Below are 17626 nucleotides of genomic sequence, written 5' to 3' on the forward strand. Positions count from 1 at the left end.
AGTGGCTTGTCGTCCAATTCCTTCAGTAAGACCGGAGATATCTCAATGCTCTTAGTGACTTTGATAGTCTTTACCATAGCCAACAATTTCTGGCTAATCTGCTTGCCCCTTCAGTGACAAACTGGTCTCTGATCAATTGAGCTTTGAAACCTTTGAATATACAGTCAGATGCCCACCGGCCTAACACCGCTATGTACAGAATGAAAAAATCTGTCTCAAACTTTCTCTAAAAAAAAAATGTATGTCTCAGACCATAAGACTAGGTTGTTTATTAAATCTGTGTTTAAGCTTTAACCAAGTGTCTCTTTACTCCTCCACATGATCTACTTTCTGCTGAGGTAATATGGTAAATATTTGTAAATGTACACCCCTCGAACCCCAATGAATGAAGGAGTAAACCTTTTTTTCTTTTCTGCACCAAACCTCCAGGCTCCTATAACCCCTCGGTAGGTTTCGAAAACATCGAACCATATTTCCCACATGACCGGAGGTTCAGCTGGGGTGTTCAAGAAGGCAGGAGGGAGTACAGCTTGCATAGTACACACATTACTCCAAATTTCTATACTGTTTGTACTTTAAACAGAGAGGAGACTAAAGATGAGCACATTATTGGTGGAATAACAGTGAAAGATGTTCAGGATAAGATACTAGAGTAATATGCAGTACTTAACCAACAGAATGGCACAGGAAGAGCAACTGTAAATGGAGTGCAATATATTGAAGTAGTAAGGGAACTAAACTACCACATTTGGTGTGCACCCTAAACCATAGGGTGTGTATCATTTATACACAATTGTCAAATAGGTGTGCGCATCACAGTAAGCACAGTAACAAAAAAACCAGAAAATGTGGCATACATCACCAGCCGTGACTTATTTCTTACTGTCAATGTGCCTAATATTGAAATTTGTGTCCGCATAGCTGTGGTTATTGAGGCATCGACTCCATTGTTTAATTGTTTTTTCCCGCCATCTGGTTCAGACGTGAATTGCTGCTCTCCTGTTCGATACAGTTTCTCAGGTTCCCCTCAGTGCGCAATCCACTACCCTCTACGATCTTGTTTCTCAATAGCGTTTCCCATTCTCTGCGGATCATATCAGTTTAAAGTCTTTGATTGCAATATTCGTGGAGGGCAGTTTGGCCTAACCGCGTTTGGTCCTCTCGCAGTCGATGGAACGGACTCCATTTGTATTCTGTTCAGTGTGACATGCGAAGTTCCCACACACGACTTGCACAACGTGTGCCACTTGTGTCTATCCCCGGGACGCAATGAGTAGGACTGCCTCGTGTGCCGATCTTTTCGATCCAACACACTCCATGACGTCTGACTCTACGTCACGAAATGCATCAACAAAGCGGCTCCGCACCAGATATCTTTGGAAAAGATTACGACTGTGAAGAATCCAATGCACAAGAATACGAGGAAGAGGAGGAACACATTTCCATGTTGTAAGAAAGTGGCTCTGTATATACTGCACCAAAGTAAGGTACAGAGTCCAGCAGTCCCCAGAGGTTTGGCAGAGGTTAAAGTTAGATGGAACCTTTCTCTCTAAAATGGTAGCTTGGTCGAGCAGTATGGCAGTATCAGAGGACAGTGTAAAGCATTTGTTGTACACACTCAGTCAGCGGAGAAGTGTGGCTTAATGGTTAGAGCGGCAGACCCTGATGTAGAGGTCTGGCCCGGGACCAGGGTTCAATTCCCCGCCTCGGCAGGTCTTGGGCTCAAAATTCCACGGACCTGATAATTCTCACCCCCGTGCCTATTCCAACCATGGAATCCCACTCTGCAACTCTGGGCAATAGCTTGCTTAATCTCCACAACGGCCCCCACAACGCTAAGGATGCCTGGCCTCCACCTTGGGGGTGCCCAGGAGTGGACACTTCACAGGGAAAGCCAGGATGGGTTCCACAGCGGTATTCGTACAAGCGCCTTGAGACCCTTGCGGGTGAGTAGTGCGCTATACAAGTATCAATTTACAAATGGTCTCACACACTCGAACTGAACTCTAGGCCAATTGCTTTGTATAAAAAAATATACTTGTTATTTTAGAACCACAGGTTGGCATAAAAATACCTTCTCACATTAGAAGCTGTTGCTGAATACTTTCAGTAAACAATAGGATTTGAATGTAGTAAGCTACAAGGGTTGCAATAGGCAACACAAAGTTAACACAATTATAACATTGAGCTCAATGTGAATTTTAAGCAAACGGCAACATCTGTTACTTTACAAACTTTTTTCTTTCTCTAGGCTGGATCCTGGATTCAGCCCTGGTGCATCTCCTGAAAACAGTTGAAGGAAATCGTTTTTATTATACAGGCGATTTTTAAGGAATATTTGTATGTTGCAAAAATCGACACTTAGAAGAATTTCTGGTTAAAAACCAGGCAATGTTATCCTATGGAGGAAAATCAAGTTATCTGAAAATCAGTATCACTTTTTCTGGTCAGTGCTGGGTACTAAGATCCAGCACTGGGATCTCTCCTGGTAACAGGTGAGTAATTTCATTTTTGTTAATTGGATGATTTTTAGTAAATATTTCAAAGTTTCATAACTCGACACTTGGAAGAATTTCCAAGTGAAAACCAGTCACTGTTACCCTATGGAGAAAATGGAAGTTATCGACTTTCAGGTAAGTACTCGACTGGCAGAGTTAAGGTCCTGGGTTAAGACTCTGGCCTTCCAGGTTCAGGTTGATACTGTAGTTACACCCTCAGCGGCACAGGGGCAGCCGGGTGCAGAGAGAGTAGGCCCAATGTTATCCTATGGCGGGTAGGGGGCCTTCGGTTGGTGGCTGCTAGCAGGCAGGCCACACGGCTGTGTGAGCGGAGCTCGTGGTCACTTGCTCAGGGCAAGTGGGGAAGTCTAACAGAACAGATGGTGCACTCCCAGCAACCCTGGGTACAGGGTCTTTGGCCTGTCGGGCCCCCAATGGATTTCAGTGGGAAAGCTGCTTGACGAACAAAGGCTGCAAGCTCGGGACGGTGATTCTTCAGGTGCGACCACCACTTCAAGGGGTAAGTTGGGGAGCTGTAGGTTGGGTAGACACCCAGGATTTGGGCACAGGGGGCCGTGGGGTGATGGTTACAGGGGTGTCTTCAGGCGTCGGGTAATCTTACCCTCTGCTGGTTGCGGTTGGGGGTCCCTGATGTTTTGGCTGCAGGTGTCTTCGGGAGAGCCGACAGGAGTCCTTGGGTGCTGGATTCTTGGTGAGTCGCCAGGGGGACATCCTTGTGGTCTATGTTCACTTTGCACAGGCCGTGCTCGGCGTGGGCAGAGTGTGCTGGATTCGCGGTTCTTGGTTGGCACCAGGAGCTGCAGATGTTTGAGCAGAACCACTGCTCGTGGGTGTTCCAGTCTTTAATTGAGCAAGTCAGTCAGGTCCTCCGAGGTCCTTTCGAGGTTGCTGACCATGGGAGACGCCGGGGTTTAGCAGGAGCAGGTTCGAGGAGTGACTGGCCGGTAGGGCTGGGGCCAAGTCAGAGTTGGTGTGGTCCTCTTGTTAGCAGCTGCACGGCAGGTCCTCTTCTTTTAGTTTTGGAATCTGGATCTGAGGAAGGAAGGTTCAGGGTGCGCCTAAATAATAAATTTAGGGGCTTAACAGGTAGATAAAGGCCAGGGACCAATGGGTCCCTTCCCTATGGCGGGTACACCCCCTATTCTTCCCCTCTCCAGTGAGGGGGGCAGGAGTCTGTCCCTGGTTGGCTGCCCCCCCCCATCCTCAATATGGCGGGGACTCGAGGTTGTGCTTCACCTCTCCTCCCCCACCCAAGGGGTGGAGTTTGCAGAGGTGGGCACACCTTTCTCCCTCACTTTGTTTTTCCCGCTGGTTCTCCCGCCCAAAGTGGGGGGGTAGAACCAGTGGGGACCAGTTTCTGAGTACAGAAAGTGGTCTGGAGAGGCTCACAAAGGTGGTATGCCTTTGAATCTTCTCCTTCGTGAACCTTGCCCATCCTGGGGGAGGAGGCTTGCACCTCCTCCCATGAAGTGCATTGTTTCAGGCCCCGAGAGAGGCTAGCTCTCGACCCAGGGGTCCAGAAACATGTCTGGGGGTGGCAGCCTTGGCAGCCACTCAGTCAGGTCACTGGGAGTTGGTCGAGTTTCAGGGGCATCTCTAAGATGCCCTCTGTCATGCAGTTTACATTAAATCCCACACTGGCATCAGTGTGGGATTTAATACCAAACTTCAGTGTAGCCATTATGGTGCTGTGGAGTTCATAATGACAACCTCCCAGCACCATATACTCGTAATGGCAGCACTGCACTTACAGTGCCCGGGAATGGACCTGGGTACGGTAGGGGTACAGGGCTTATGCACCTGTACCCTCACCACTGGCATAAGGCACCCAGCTAGAGGGGTGACTGATGTATGCCAGGGCAGTGTTTTGGGGGCATGACACACAAGCATGTGCGCCATGTTGACTCTTTGTTTTGTTCTGCACCAAGACACCCAGCCTGCCAAGGCAGCGTGTGTGTCAGGGCACAGGGTCTCTAAGGGTGGCACAATAGGTGCTGCAGACCTTAGGGGCCTTCTCTGGTCACAATGCTTGCTTAGTCTCCACAAAGGCCCCCTGATACACAAGGGATGCCTGGTTTCACCATGGGATGCCCAGGAGTGGACACCCCACAAGGAAAAGCCAGGAGGGGTTCCCTTGTGGTAGGAGTACAAGCGCCGGGATGCCTCCGGGTCACTGTTCGCGCTATACAAATACGCCACATTTACATTTACATTTACATTTACATGCCCTGGGTACCTTCGGTACAATTTACCAGGGGCTGACATGTGGCCAGAGATGCCAATTGGGTTTAGGCTTCAATGCAGTTTTAGGGAAGGAACACCGGTCCTAGGTACCTGATGGGCAGTAGCTCAGGGCACACTCAGTCAAAGTACATCAGCAATTCAGCAACACGTGGGGGCATACCATGCAAGAAAGATAGCACTTTCTCACCCTGGCGTATTGCAAACACAAGAGCTCTCTTCGCACACTTTGACAGAGCTCATTATGACAAGCTGGAAAAATTATTCCAATGTTTGCCAGACTAACATAAGAACAAGGCCAACAACTTAATTCAAGAAGGAAATTAATGTTCGAGGCATGTGGGCTGCTGAATTCATATCTGTGCATAGATCGCCGCCTAGTGTTGGGTCCGTATGATTGCACATTGTTGTCCTGGAAGAGTCTTCGAAGTATCACGAGATAGGTGGCTCCTCCCCTGGACTACAGTGCGCATGGGCATCGCCTCCATCCCCAGATTGTTTTTTTCCGCCATTGGGTTCGGATGTGTTTCGGTTCCCTCTGTCGGAACCGATAGTAGTTTTACTTTTCTACTTGAGACCAAAAGGTCTTTAGGCTGGGCGTCGGTATTGTTCAGTTCGGGTTATCTTATTCTCAGCTCCGAACACTCTCTGCCCCTCCGCGTGCTCTCGGCGTGGACGGGCCTACTCGGCGCTCCGAGTTCCTGAACATGGAACGGACTCCGTTCAAGAGGTGCCCGGTGTGCACCTCCAAGTATTCGCACCTCGACGTGCACCCTGTGTGCAACAAGTGCTTATCACCGAACCATGACGAGGCCAGGTGTATGGCCTGCTCAAAGTTCCGGTGCAAGAAGACCCTGAAGCATCGTCGGGCCGCTCGGCTCCAGGCCCAGTTGTCGGCGCCCCCTGCGCCCCCGCCGGACAACATCTTTGAAGCATTTGAAGACATCGAGAATGTCTTTCAAGTTTCGGACTCTAGCCCTGCGTCGGAGGGAGAGGACTACGACGCGGAGGATGAACGAGTTTGACGAAGCCGGCGACGAGGTAGGGGACGACGATAGGGCCATTGCCACCGTGGGGGATAGCTCGGAGGAAGAGCACCCCCAGACTGCCTCAGGGGATACTCCCCAACTTACGGCCCAGGTCGAGGGATCGCCTTCGGGCCTTACCCAAGACCTTGCTTATAGTCCAACTGCCCCGCCTCTCGGCCCGGCCGCGGACATTTCTGAGGAGCCACTCCCGTTGAAGAAAACGAAAGTGAAGCCATCGGGATCTACACCATCGGTTTCGAAACCGAAAGTGAAAGCTCCAATGGTGGGGCAGAAGGCTCCAGAGGCGTCAACAACTAAAAAAGTCAAAATGGCCGACTTGAAAGGCCACGCCAAAATGGCCGACCCCAAGACCTCGGGGTCGACGCCGAAGACGAAGGTGGCCGACGCGGCTGCGTCGGCGCCAAAGACGGTCGAGGTCGACGACCCAAAGAAGGCTCCAAAGAAGCACCAAAGCGATTCCAAGGCTCCGGCTGTGCCGGCTCCGACCGTCGGGGCCAAAGATGGCAAGGTGTCGACTCTGAAGACGCTGCCCCCGGCAGACTCGACTCCCGACTCAGGGAAATCGCTTGAGACAGCCAAGCCCTCTCCGGCCTTAACGAAGAAGGTCATTGAATCCCTCCAACGGATTCGAAACGCTGAGGTTCCCGAACCGGAGGGAGTGAAGCCGAAGCCCGCATCGAAGCCGGCGAAGGCGCAAACGCCTATTCGCTACACCCTGCCGCCGAAGTCGGCGCCGAAGGCCTTCGCTCCGAAGCAAGGGGCGGACGTGCCCTTGAAGGAGACGTCGACGTCCAAAGCAGCGTTGGTGGTGTCGAAGCTTCGGCTCCAGCCACTCGCGGTGGAAGAGCGCCGAGAGGTCATCATCGACGCCAATACTGGGAAATTGTCCCTCCTCAAACGGAAAATCACCACGGAGCCAGTGCTAGAACATTTTCGGATTCCTCTTAAGAACAAGAAGGACTCGACGGGCGCTTCGGCCCCTATGGAGCCTTCGTCTCCCAGACATGTTGAACGTTCTCCAACGCGTTCTAACGCGGAGGAAGGTGACGATGAAGAGGAGGTTGAGTACAACTATCCGGCGTACTCGGATCCGGAGGAGGAACATGAACCCTGGTCGGCCGGAGCCGACCCAGATGACCTGCAATCCGGTCAGGAACCGCAGCTCTTTGCGGCAAAGACCTCACCGACGGAGGACTCTGCAGCCTTCAACGCCTTGATTGAGAGGGCTGCAGCTAACCATGATGTCGAGCTCCACTCAGATCCTGTGGATGTAGACTTTTTGTTTGACACCTTCTCAGTGGCCGAGAAGTCGGTCAAGACATTGCCAATGCTCAAAGGAGTGCTAAAGCACGCGCCGGAGGTCTTCAAGGAGCCCACTCGGGCGCGTGTCATTAATCCTCGAATTGATAAAAAGTATAAGGCAGCGCCCTCGGATCCAACATACATCAAGGGACACTTGCCACTGGACTCTTTGGTTGTATCCAATGCTCGGAAGAGGGCAAATTCACAGACGACTGGTGACGCTCCTCCCCCAGACAAAGAGTCAAAAATATTCGAGGCCTCAGGGAAAATGATTGCTGCACAGGCAGCTAACATCTGGCGTATTTCGAACACGCAGGCCCTACTTGCACGCTACGATAGGGCTCATTATGACACCCTAGAGGCACTGTTGCAGCACTTACCTGACCAGTACAAGGAGGCTGGGGAGATGTTAATTCAGGAGGGCAAGCTGATCACTAACGCTTCCATCAAATGTGCGCTAGATGTTGCTGACACTGCCTCCAGGGCAATCCAACACTAGTGTGTTGCTGAGGAGACATGCATGGCTTCGCATATCAGGCTTTAAACCAGATATCCAAACGACCATACTCAACCAAACAGTTAATCCTGACCACCTGTTTGGCCCTGAGGTGGATGCGACACGGGAAAAAAGACACAGACACTGCTAAATCTATGGGGGCCCTCCAATCTCAGCAGTTTCGGGGTGGTTCCTTTCGCCGCTCCAATTCCAGAGGCACCTCCAGGGGGTCAAGCATCGCAATCCACCCAGTATTATAAAGGCAATACCCAGACCTCATACACAAACAAGGGTAGAGGTGGCTACAGAGGCAACAATGTCAAAGGCAGGGGACGTGGAAACAATAGCTCCAGGTCCGCCGCCGCCAACAAGCAGTGACGTCTTGTCACTGCCCCCGACCACTCAACACCGGTCGGGGGGAGACTCCAGCAGTTCCTGCCCGCGTGGAAATCCATCACCACGGACAGGTGGGTGAGATCTCTTATCCAGTACGGTTACTGTCTGGAACTTACTTCCACTCCACCAAACATTCCTCCAAGAAGCCGTCCTATGTCCGGCGAGCACTTGCACTTGTTGCAGCAGGAGGTCACAGTCATGCTGCAAAAAGGGGCAATCGAGCTCGTTCCACTGCAAGAAAGGGGAACAGGGGTTTACTCCCTGTATTTTTTGATCCCCAAAAAGGACGGATCCCTCAGGCACATCCTGGACCTCAGGCCCCTCAACTGGTATATTCTCTCGGAGCACTTCCATATGCTCACGTTACAGCAGGTTCTCCCTCTGCTTCAACAGGGACTTCCTGGCCACACTGGACCTAAAGGATGCATACTTTCATATCCCCCTGCATCCTTCCCACAGGAAGTATCTCAGATTCACAATCCTAGACCAGCACTACCAGTTCAGGGTTCTGCCGTTCGGGGTCACCACAGCGCCAAGAGTCTTTACGAAGTGCCTGGCGACTGTGGCGGCGCATCTGCGACGCCAGAACGTCCACGTATATCCTTATCTGGACGACTGGCTCATTCAGGCAAGGACAGAACAGCAGTGCGCGGACCACGTGTCCCGCACTATTCATCTCCTGCACGATCTGGGATTCTCGCTGAACTAACCAAAATCTCATCTCCAGCCCGCCCATGTACGGCAGTATCTGGGCGCGACGATAGACACGCTGGCAGCCACTGCGCAGCCAAATTCAGTGAGAATCGCCAGCATCCGGACTCTGATCCAACGATTCAGACCTCAGCACTCGCTTCCAGCGAAGGTGTTCATGCAGTTGATAGGCATGATGGCCTCCTGCATCTCGATCGTCCCGCACGCGAGACTACATATGCGTCCGCTTCAGGAGTGCTTGGCACGTCAGTGGACTCAGGCTCATGGGCAACTGACAGACCTAGTGTTGGTGAGCGGTCGGGCGTACAACTCTCTGCATTGGTGGAATCCACTAAACCTTTGCAAGGGCCGACCGTTCCAGGAGCCTGTGCCACAGATTATCCTGACGACGGACGCGTCTCTCCAGGGATGGGGAGCGCATGTACTCCATTACACGGTGCAGGGACTATGGACACTACAGCAGAGGAAGATGCACATCAACGTTCTGGAACTGATGGCAATCTTCATGGCCTTAAAGGCATTCAAAGTACATCTGTGCAACAAGGTCGTGTTGATCCGGACGGACAACATGACGGCCATGTACTACATCCAGAAGCAGGGAGGCACACACTCTCCGCAGCTGTCTCATCTGGCTCAGAGCATGTGGAAGTGGGCCATTCAGAGGAACATCTTCCTCATGGCGGAGCATCTCCCAGGCAAAGACAACCAGATGGCGGACCTGCTCAGCAGGCACAGCCATCAGATGCACGAGTGGGAGATACACCCATCAGTACTCCAACCGTACTTCCAAAGGTGGGGTCATCCAGAGATAGACCTGTTCGCCACAAAGGAGAACGCAAAATGCCAAAGCTTCGCCGCCAGGTTCCCACACCCGCAATCACAGGGCAATGCGATGTGGATGAACTGGTCAGGCAGATTTGCGTACGCTTTTCCCCCAGCACCTCTGATACCGCTGGTGGCACGCAAACTCAGGCAGCACTCGATGACTCTCATCCTGGTTGCTCCAACGTGGGCTCGCCAACCATGGTACACCACGTTTCTGGAACTCTCCGTGGTACCGCATCAAAGGCTTCATCTCACCCCCAGCCTTCTGACGCAGAGCCATGGCGACATTCAGCACCCAGATCCGCAACAGCTCAACCTGGCGATCTGGCCCCTGAAGTCCTAGAGTTTGGCTACCTCAATCTTCCCCCCGATTGTTTGGACATCATTCGGGAGGCAAGGAAGCCCACTACTCGAGCTTGTTACGCAGCTAAGTGGAAGCGTTTTGTCATGTACTGTGTAAACCACAATATTGACCCACTGGACGCTTCCATTCAAAACATTATTTGCTACCTGTTCCACCTGTACCAATGCAATTTGGCGTACTCTTCCATCCGCATTCATTTGTCTGCGATGGCAGCATACCTTCAGAATAGGCAACACCTGTCCCTTTTTAAGGTCCCTGCTATCAAGGCTTTTCTGGAAGGACTCAAAAGGGTCATTCCACCGCGGACACCACCAGCTCCAGAATGGAACCTCAATGTGGTTCTTACAAGGCTGATGGGTCCTCCCTTTGAGCCACTGCACTCTTGTGAGCTTCAGTTTCTAACTTGGAAGGTTGCTTTCTTAGTAGCAATTACATCGCTACGGAGGGTAAGCGAGTTGCAGGCGCTCACCATCCAAGAACCTTTCTTCCAAGTACACGCTAACAGGGTGGTGCTCCGCACTAACCCTAAATTCTTACCCAAGGTTGTATCTCAATTCCACATGAACCAAACAATTGAGTTGCCAGTATTCTTTCAAAACCCAGAGTCACTGGCGGAGCGGATGCTCCACACCCTTGATGTTAAAAGAGCCTTGATGTACTACGTCGACAAGACTAAATATTTTCGTAAGACCAAGCAACTCTTCGTTGCTTTTGCCTCACACCACAAGGGAAATGCTATCTCCAAAGCTGGGATCGCTAGGTGGATAGTGAAATGCATTCAGATCTGTTACGCTAAAGCTAAACGCACTCTCACAATTCCACCAAGAGCCCACTCCACCAGAAAGATGGGGGCCTCTATGGCTTTCCTAGGTAACATTCCCTTAGAAGATATTTGTAGAGCAGCTACATGGTCTACCACACATACTTTCACTAAGCATTACTGTGTAGATGTGCACTCTAAACAGCAGGCAGCTGTTGGCCAGGCTGTTCTCAAGACGCTTTTTCAAACGGCTGCAGCTGGCACGGGCGACCGCCGCTAATGGAGGGACTGCTATGTATTCTATGCACAGATATGAATTCAGCAGCCCACATGCCTCGAACTGCAAATGCTACTTACCAGTATGCATCTGTTCTTGGCATGTAGGGCTGCTGACATTCATATCGCCTGCCCTCCTCCCCGGCACCTGTAGCAGCTGCAGTATATTTTCTTTACACATATTTTCATACTCTTAGCATAGGGCATCACTTACATATGTCACTCCATCTCTGCCAATGGCTAAAAACAATCTGGGGATGGAGGCGATGCCCATGCGCACTGTAGTCCAGGGGAGGAGCCACCTATCTCGTGATACTTCGAAGACTCTTCCAGGACAACAATGTGCAATCATCCGGACCCAACACTAGGCGGCGATCTATGCACAGATATGAATGTCAGCAGCCCTACATGCCAAGAACAGATGCATACTGGTAAGTAGCATTTGCATTCCAACACATCCATTAGATGCGCTTTAGGCGCAGCTGATACCACAGCTCACACAGTCAATATTAGCATCCTTTTGTGAAGACACGCTTGGCTCAGAATTTCTGGGTTTAAATCCAAAGTCCAAGCCTCCGTCTTATATCTACCCTTCGATTAGGAGCACCTCTTCGGCCCGCCTGTAGATATTTCTTTAGACAAGATGAAGGATACAGAGGTTTCAAAATCCATGGTGGCTTTGCAGCTCCCTTCTAATCGGGGCTCCTTTTCCCGCTCCTTTTACAGGGAGAGGGGGGGGGGGGGGGGGGCTCAAAAAATGTCTCTTCAGAAAATACCACCTCCTCTTATAAGGGCAATAATCAGTCCCCCTCTTCCAGAGATTACTTAAGAGGAGGATTTAGAGGTAATAATGGTAAGGGTACTTCCCCTGCGAATAACAAACAGTGACTTCCTTCTTACACCCCGAACATTTCTCTCCCGTCAGGGGACGTCTCTCTCAATTTCTACCTGTCTGGAATACAATAACTTCAGACAAATTGGTTCTACAGATTATCCAACATGGTTATTACCTGGAGCTTACCCACAATCCCCCAAACATTCCTCCAAAATTGCACAAAATATCACAAGAGCATTTAACCCTTCTCAAACAATAAGTTCTCTCTATTGCAGAAAGGGGCTATAGAGGCAGTCCCATTGCTGTACCAACCAAGGGGCCTGCGTATACTCTATACTTTCTCATACCTAAAAAGGACCGCTCTGCAGCCTATTCTGGACTTCCGAGCACCGTTCCCTCTAGGGCGTGCGCGCACCGCTCCTGACCTCAGTGCGCACCACCTCGCGTGGAGCGCGCACACAGTCAGGACGTCGTGCCGCCGGCCACGTTGAAAGAAGCGAGCGGCGCGAATGCGGCGAGCGGTCGTGAGGAGTGCAAGTAAGGAGGAGGGGGAGGGCTTGTGGGGCTTGCGGCTATGTGGGGCTCCGATTAACAGCAATACTTAAACAAAAGGCGAGAGTCTGCCCCGCGCTTTACTAACAAAAGCGTAGACCGTTTCCAAACACAGCGTGTGCTAAAGTACACGCTGTGTTTTGATACTGTCTACGCTTTTGTTAAGAAAGCGTGGGATAGACTCTGGCCTTTTGTATAAGTATTGCTGTTATTTGGAGCCCCAGAAGGCAGAAGGGCACAAAAAAGATGGGGAAAACGAGTGAAACCGAGGGCCGAAGGGCAGAAAAAAAGGGGAAAACCATTGAAACAGGGCAGAAGGTCACAAAAAACGAGGGGAAAACGAGTGGAACAGCGGGCAGAACGGGCCAGTTTAACCAAATCATGTCATGGCATGCTTTTCCAATTTGCAAACTGCCCTTGAGACTCTTATTGCGGCCTGTATGTGTGAAAATGCACCATCTTTTCATTTTGTAAAGTAAACGTTTTTAGTGCCATTTGGCGCCGCAAACGCGCGCTGTTTTTGGTGCCTGGCGCACATAGCCATGGTTGCAGCGCACAGAGACCCTCCACTGCCGCACACAGAGGAAAAAAAATTAGAGGGAACATTGCTTCCGAGACTTAAATCTGTATATCCAATCAGACCATTTTCACATGGTAACACTCCAACAAGTCCTCCCATTCCTTCAGCAAGGCGACTTTGTCTACTCTAGACTTTAAGGACGTATACTTCATATTCCAATACATCTCTCACATCCCAAATACCTCCGTTTTGTGGTAGTGGGACAACATTATCACTTGAGAGTGCTTACTTTGGGAGTCCCCTCCGCGGCCAGAGTTTTCACCAAATGCATCGCAGTAGTCTCAGTTCCCCACGCGAAGACTACACATTCACGTCTTCCCATACTTGGACGACTGGCTCATCGACACCAGTTCACAAGCAAACTGTCTACAACACACTTACAAAACCGTACAGCTGCCCCACAGTCTCTGATCACAGTAACTCTCTCCAAATCCCATCTCCAACCCTCCAACATGCAAACCTACTTGGGAGCCACTCTCAATACACAAAAAGCTCGAGCCTATCTCAATCCAGCCAGCATATGCAACATTCTGGCTCTAATTTCCCAATTCCAACCCCACCACACATTGCCAGCTCGGGTAGTCATGCAACTACTGGGAATGATGGCATCTTGCATCTTAATAGTTCCCTATGCAAGGTTTAAATGAGTCCCCTTCATGAATGTTTAGCACCTCAGTGGAATCCGTCTCCGGGTCAGTTATTCGATCTAGTGTTGGTGGACGGCCGCGCTCATCGCTCTCTGCAGTGGTGGAATCTACAAAACCCTTCCAGAGATGGTGGCCCTTAATCGACCCAGTTCCACAGACCGTTTTAACAGCAGACACATAGCTCAGTGGTGGGGAGCTCCTCTCCAAACTCACGCAATTCAGGGCACATGGAATCGGCAGCAAAAGCAGAATCACACAATTCATCTAGAACTGCTGGCAGTATTTCTAGCGCTCAAAGCCTTTAAAGTTCACCTTGAGGGGAAAAGATGTCCTGATACATACAGACAACTTGACAGCCATGTAATATATACAGAAACAAGGAGGGACACACACACTCCAATTATTATACCTTGCACAGGGCATTTGAAGGTGGGCCATACGTCACAGAATTGATCTCCTCGCACCTTCTGGGACTAGACCATCAAATCGCATACCTGCTCAGCAGGCAGAGACAACAGATTCACAAGTGGGAACCCCACCCGCAAGTTCTCCTCCCATTCTTTCAAATGTGGGGCTTCCCAGACATAGATCTGTTTGCCACACACAAATTTAAAATGCCCAAGCTTCGCCTCCAGGTATCCACACCCATTATCCAAGGGCAATGCACTATCGATGAACTGGTCGGGATATTAGACTAAACTTTTCTGCCTCTCCCTCTCATTCCACTAGTGGTGCAGAAGCTCAGACAAATGTCCCTCACACTAATCCTAGTAGCTCCCACATGGACCCGTCAACCTTGGTTCACCACCCTGTTGGAGCTCTAAGCAGTTTCTCATCAAAAAGTACATCTCCCATCCAGTCTCCTTACACGCAGCCGCCCAGAGATAATGCATCCAGATCCCACACATCTCAACCTTGTGATCTGGCACCTGAAGTGATAGTTTGGCTACCACAATCTTCAACCAGAATGTATGAACCTTATTAAAGAGGCTAGACAACCTACTACATAAGCTTGCTATGCAGCAAAATGGGAGTGTTTTGTTATTTACTATAATAACCACATCAACCCACTTGATGCTTTAGTTCAAAATATAATTTTTTTACAGCCTTTACGTTTAAATCTAGCGTACACATCTATACGCTTACTGCATGTTGTAATAGCTGCATACCTTCAGAATAGGCAACACCTGCGTCTTTTCACAGTGCCTGTTATTAAGGCCTTTATGGAATGACTCGACTTCCATCTGCCGTAGTGTGGAATCTTAATATTATTTTCATCAGATTAATGGGTCCACCCTTCGAGCCATTGCATAAATGTGAACTGCAATTTTCACTTGGAAAGTTGCTTTCGTCATTGCGATCACATCGCTGAGTAGTGGTTGAGCTTCAGGCACTAACCATAGAAGAACCTTTTTAACAAGTACACCAAAACAAAGTGGTTCTTCATAATAATCCTAAATTTCTACCCAAAGTAATTTCTGCCTTCCACATCAACCAATCTGTTGAGTTGTCTTTATTCTTTACTCCACCAGATTCTGTGGCAGAACGTGCTTTACACACCTTAGATGTAAACGAGCATCACTCTTGCATAGAAAGGACAAAACCTTTCCATAAAACTAAACCACTTTGTTGCATTTTTCCACCGCACAATGGCAATCCCATTTCTAAATCGGGTATTGCTCGGTGGATACTCAAATGTATCCAAACATGCTAATGCAAAAGCAGAAAGGACTCCCGGGTATCTTTACCTGTTGCTGCAATATCTTATATGGGTATATACACATGGACATCTCTATTCTACTCTTACTAACTCCATTCTCACCATCTGCGGACAACAATCTTACAATGGAGTTGATGCCCATGCGCACTATCACCGAAAGGATTAGTAGCCTACTTTGTGACTTGAAGAGACTTCTTCGAAGACAAAACAAAGTGCAAACATCTGGACCAAACACTAGATGTCAGGCTTATACAAAGCATGTGAATCTACAGATCTACATGCCAAGTACAGATGCATACTGGGTAAGCAGCAATTTCCAATGCTAACACCGACCCTGGGCAACTGTCCAGTCCGAAACATCGAGGAGACTCCGTAGGCAGCCAGAATGGACACGCGAAAATGGGCCCAGCTGTGTGGTCAGTTCACCACAAAACCTGTAGGAAAGGTGCCGGATGCAGAGGTTTTCACAGGTAAGATTTCCTTGCAGCTTACTACACGTCTGTGCAGGGCCACAAACGTCCATTCCACCAGTGAAAAAGTACAGAGCAACTGTAAACTTTCCAACATGTACAGTCTCAAAACAGCTGAACAAAGTGCTAGAGTTCCTAAGATACTGATTGGGCTAGCAGAATGTTCAGCTTACCTACTACAATACATGCCCTACAGTACAAAGCATATGCAGCACTACTACATTATATGGGAGAGTACTACAGCTATGAACCCACCTTCAGGCTCTAACCTGAAGCTGCTTCCCCTCGGAAGGCAAAGTGCTCTCGTACCAGAAACCCTTATTAATTTCAAAGTGCCACAATCTCCTTTTCCTTCATAATTTACACTAAGAGAAGGTGGAACCTTGCTATTTAAGTATTTCAGCATTGAATCACTGTCCAGAAGCTGTCTGGCAAAGTTAATTCTGCTGTGGTAGGAGGAATATTATGCCCTGATGCAAGGAACACATTTTGTATGGCTACTCTGGTCACCCTTCTCCCGTCCTTTCATCACATGACTGACCTCGAGATAAAAACGTAATATAGTTTTTAGGAAATGCTTTTATAGTAATTGACTTATTGAATAGCCAGCAATCCGAATTAGCACTTCAGCGTTCTGATCAATATTGTACTCGCCCCGTTTTCTCCATTTTCAAATGTTTCAAACCTTTGTTGAATCCTCACCCACTCTTCTCTTGCTATCGCTTGAAGAGCGGAAGGCCATTAATGAGCAAGTGAAAACGCATCGCAACATTCTCATTCAAGGAGCATCTGTGTTGGACATTGCAATCCATTTGAAAATGTATTGCACAGTGAATATTAGTACTAATATTATAAACCATCAGGTGCAACAAAAGTGGCCCTTTTTGTTTCTCATTGCAAATGCGAAGTTGTCCCGTCATACCGTTTCTTTGTTATGTGTAATCTTATTTTATTTGATATAATTAAAGCTGAAACTCAAGGTTGCTTAATTCTAATGTTTGCACAGCGTCGCACAAATTTGCCAAAATGTGACAGGACACCTCCTGATGTAGAGGCTCTGTTTAAAATAACCTCAAATATTTAGTTGTGTGCTGTTTTTATTGTTTTATTTTTTATTAAATGCGGAGTGCAGTTGTTTGCAGATTGACCTTCCTGCTGCCTGTCTAGAAACGACATCACTATTTTAAACACAGACTAAAGATTTTTTTTCTCATGTGGCAGGATCTTATTGAAGACTTGAAATCTGAACTTTCTGGTAAATTTGAAACCCTTCTTGTAGCCCTGATGGTGCCAGCACATATCTACGATGCCTGTGAATTGAGGAATGCAATCAAGGTAAATTTTGTGAATGCAATTAGAGGAAGTCAAATGATTCCATGTGCATGATCACAAATGACTGTGGCGAGAATATAGTTATGCTTCCAGTGATACAGGGGTTGACTTTTGGGTCTCTCCTGAGAAGGCGCATGTACTGTCACTTACAAAACATTTTGTTTACTTAGATGGGCCTTGGAGCCCGCTCCTTGCTTACCATTGATTGACTTCGTCCTCATTCTCACTAATTTTCTTTTCCCTCAGTCTGTGTTTCTTTGCCCCACCCTCCTTTCTCTCTGTCCGTGGTGCTGTGCCCCACCCTCCCTTCCCTCTGTCTGTTCTGCTGTGCCCCACCCTCCTTTCCTTCCATTCCCTACCCTCCCTTACCTCATCTGTGGTTCTTTGCCCCACCCTCCCTTCGCTCCGTCTACGTTGCTGTGCTCCACCCTCCCTCCCTCCCCTCCGTCTGTGGTGCTGTGCCCCATCCTCGCTTCCCTCTTGTCTGTGGTGCCCTCCCCCGTCCCAGTCTGTGGTGCTGTGCCCCGCCTTCCCCCGTCCCTGTCTGTAGT

At 49.2% G+C, this 17626-nt stretch overlaps 1 protein-coding gene across 2 annotated transcripts in view; it reads left to right on the forward strand.

The window, feature by feature from the left end:
* Nucleotides 1–17626, forward strand: part of ANXA5 (annexin A5) — an 846782-nt gene that overhangs the window by 210190 nt on the left and 618966 nt on the right. For both annotated transcript variants that reach the window (XM_086962217.1, XM_086962218.1), the window contains exon 5: nucleotides 16965–17078. In XM_086962217.1, coding sequence (XP_086818343.1) covers nucleotides 16965–17078 — 114 coding nt within the window. The remainder of the gene's footprint in view (nucleotides 1–16964; nucleotides 17079–17626) is intronic.

The sequence above is a fragment of the Lissotriton vulgaris genome, chromosome 3_1 (genome assembly GCF_964263255.1).
Source record: "Lissotriton vulgaris chromosome 3_1, aLisVul1.2, whole genome shotgun sequence".
NCBI classification, from domain to species: Eukaryota; Metazoa; Chordata; class Amphibia; order Caudata; family Salamandridae; genus Lissotriton; species Lissotriton vulgaris.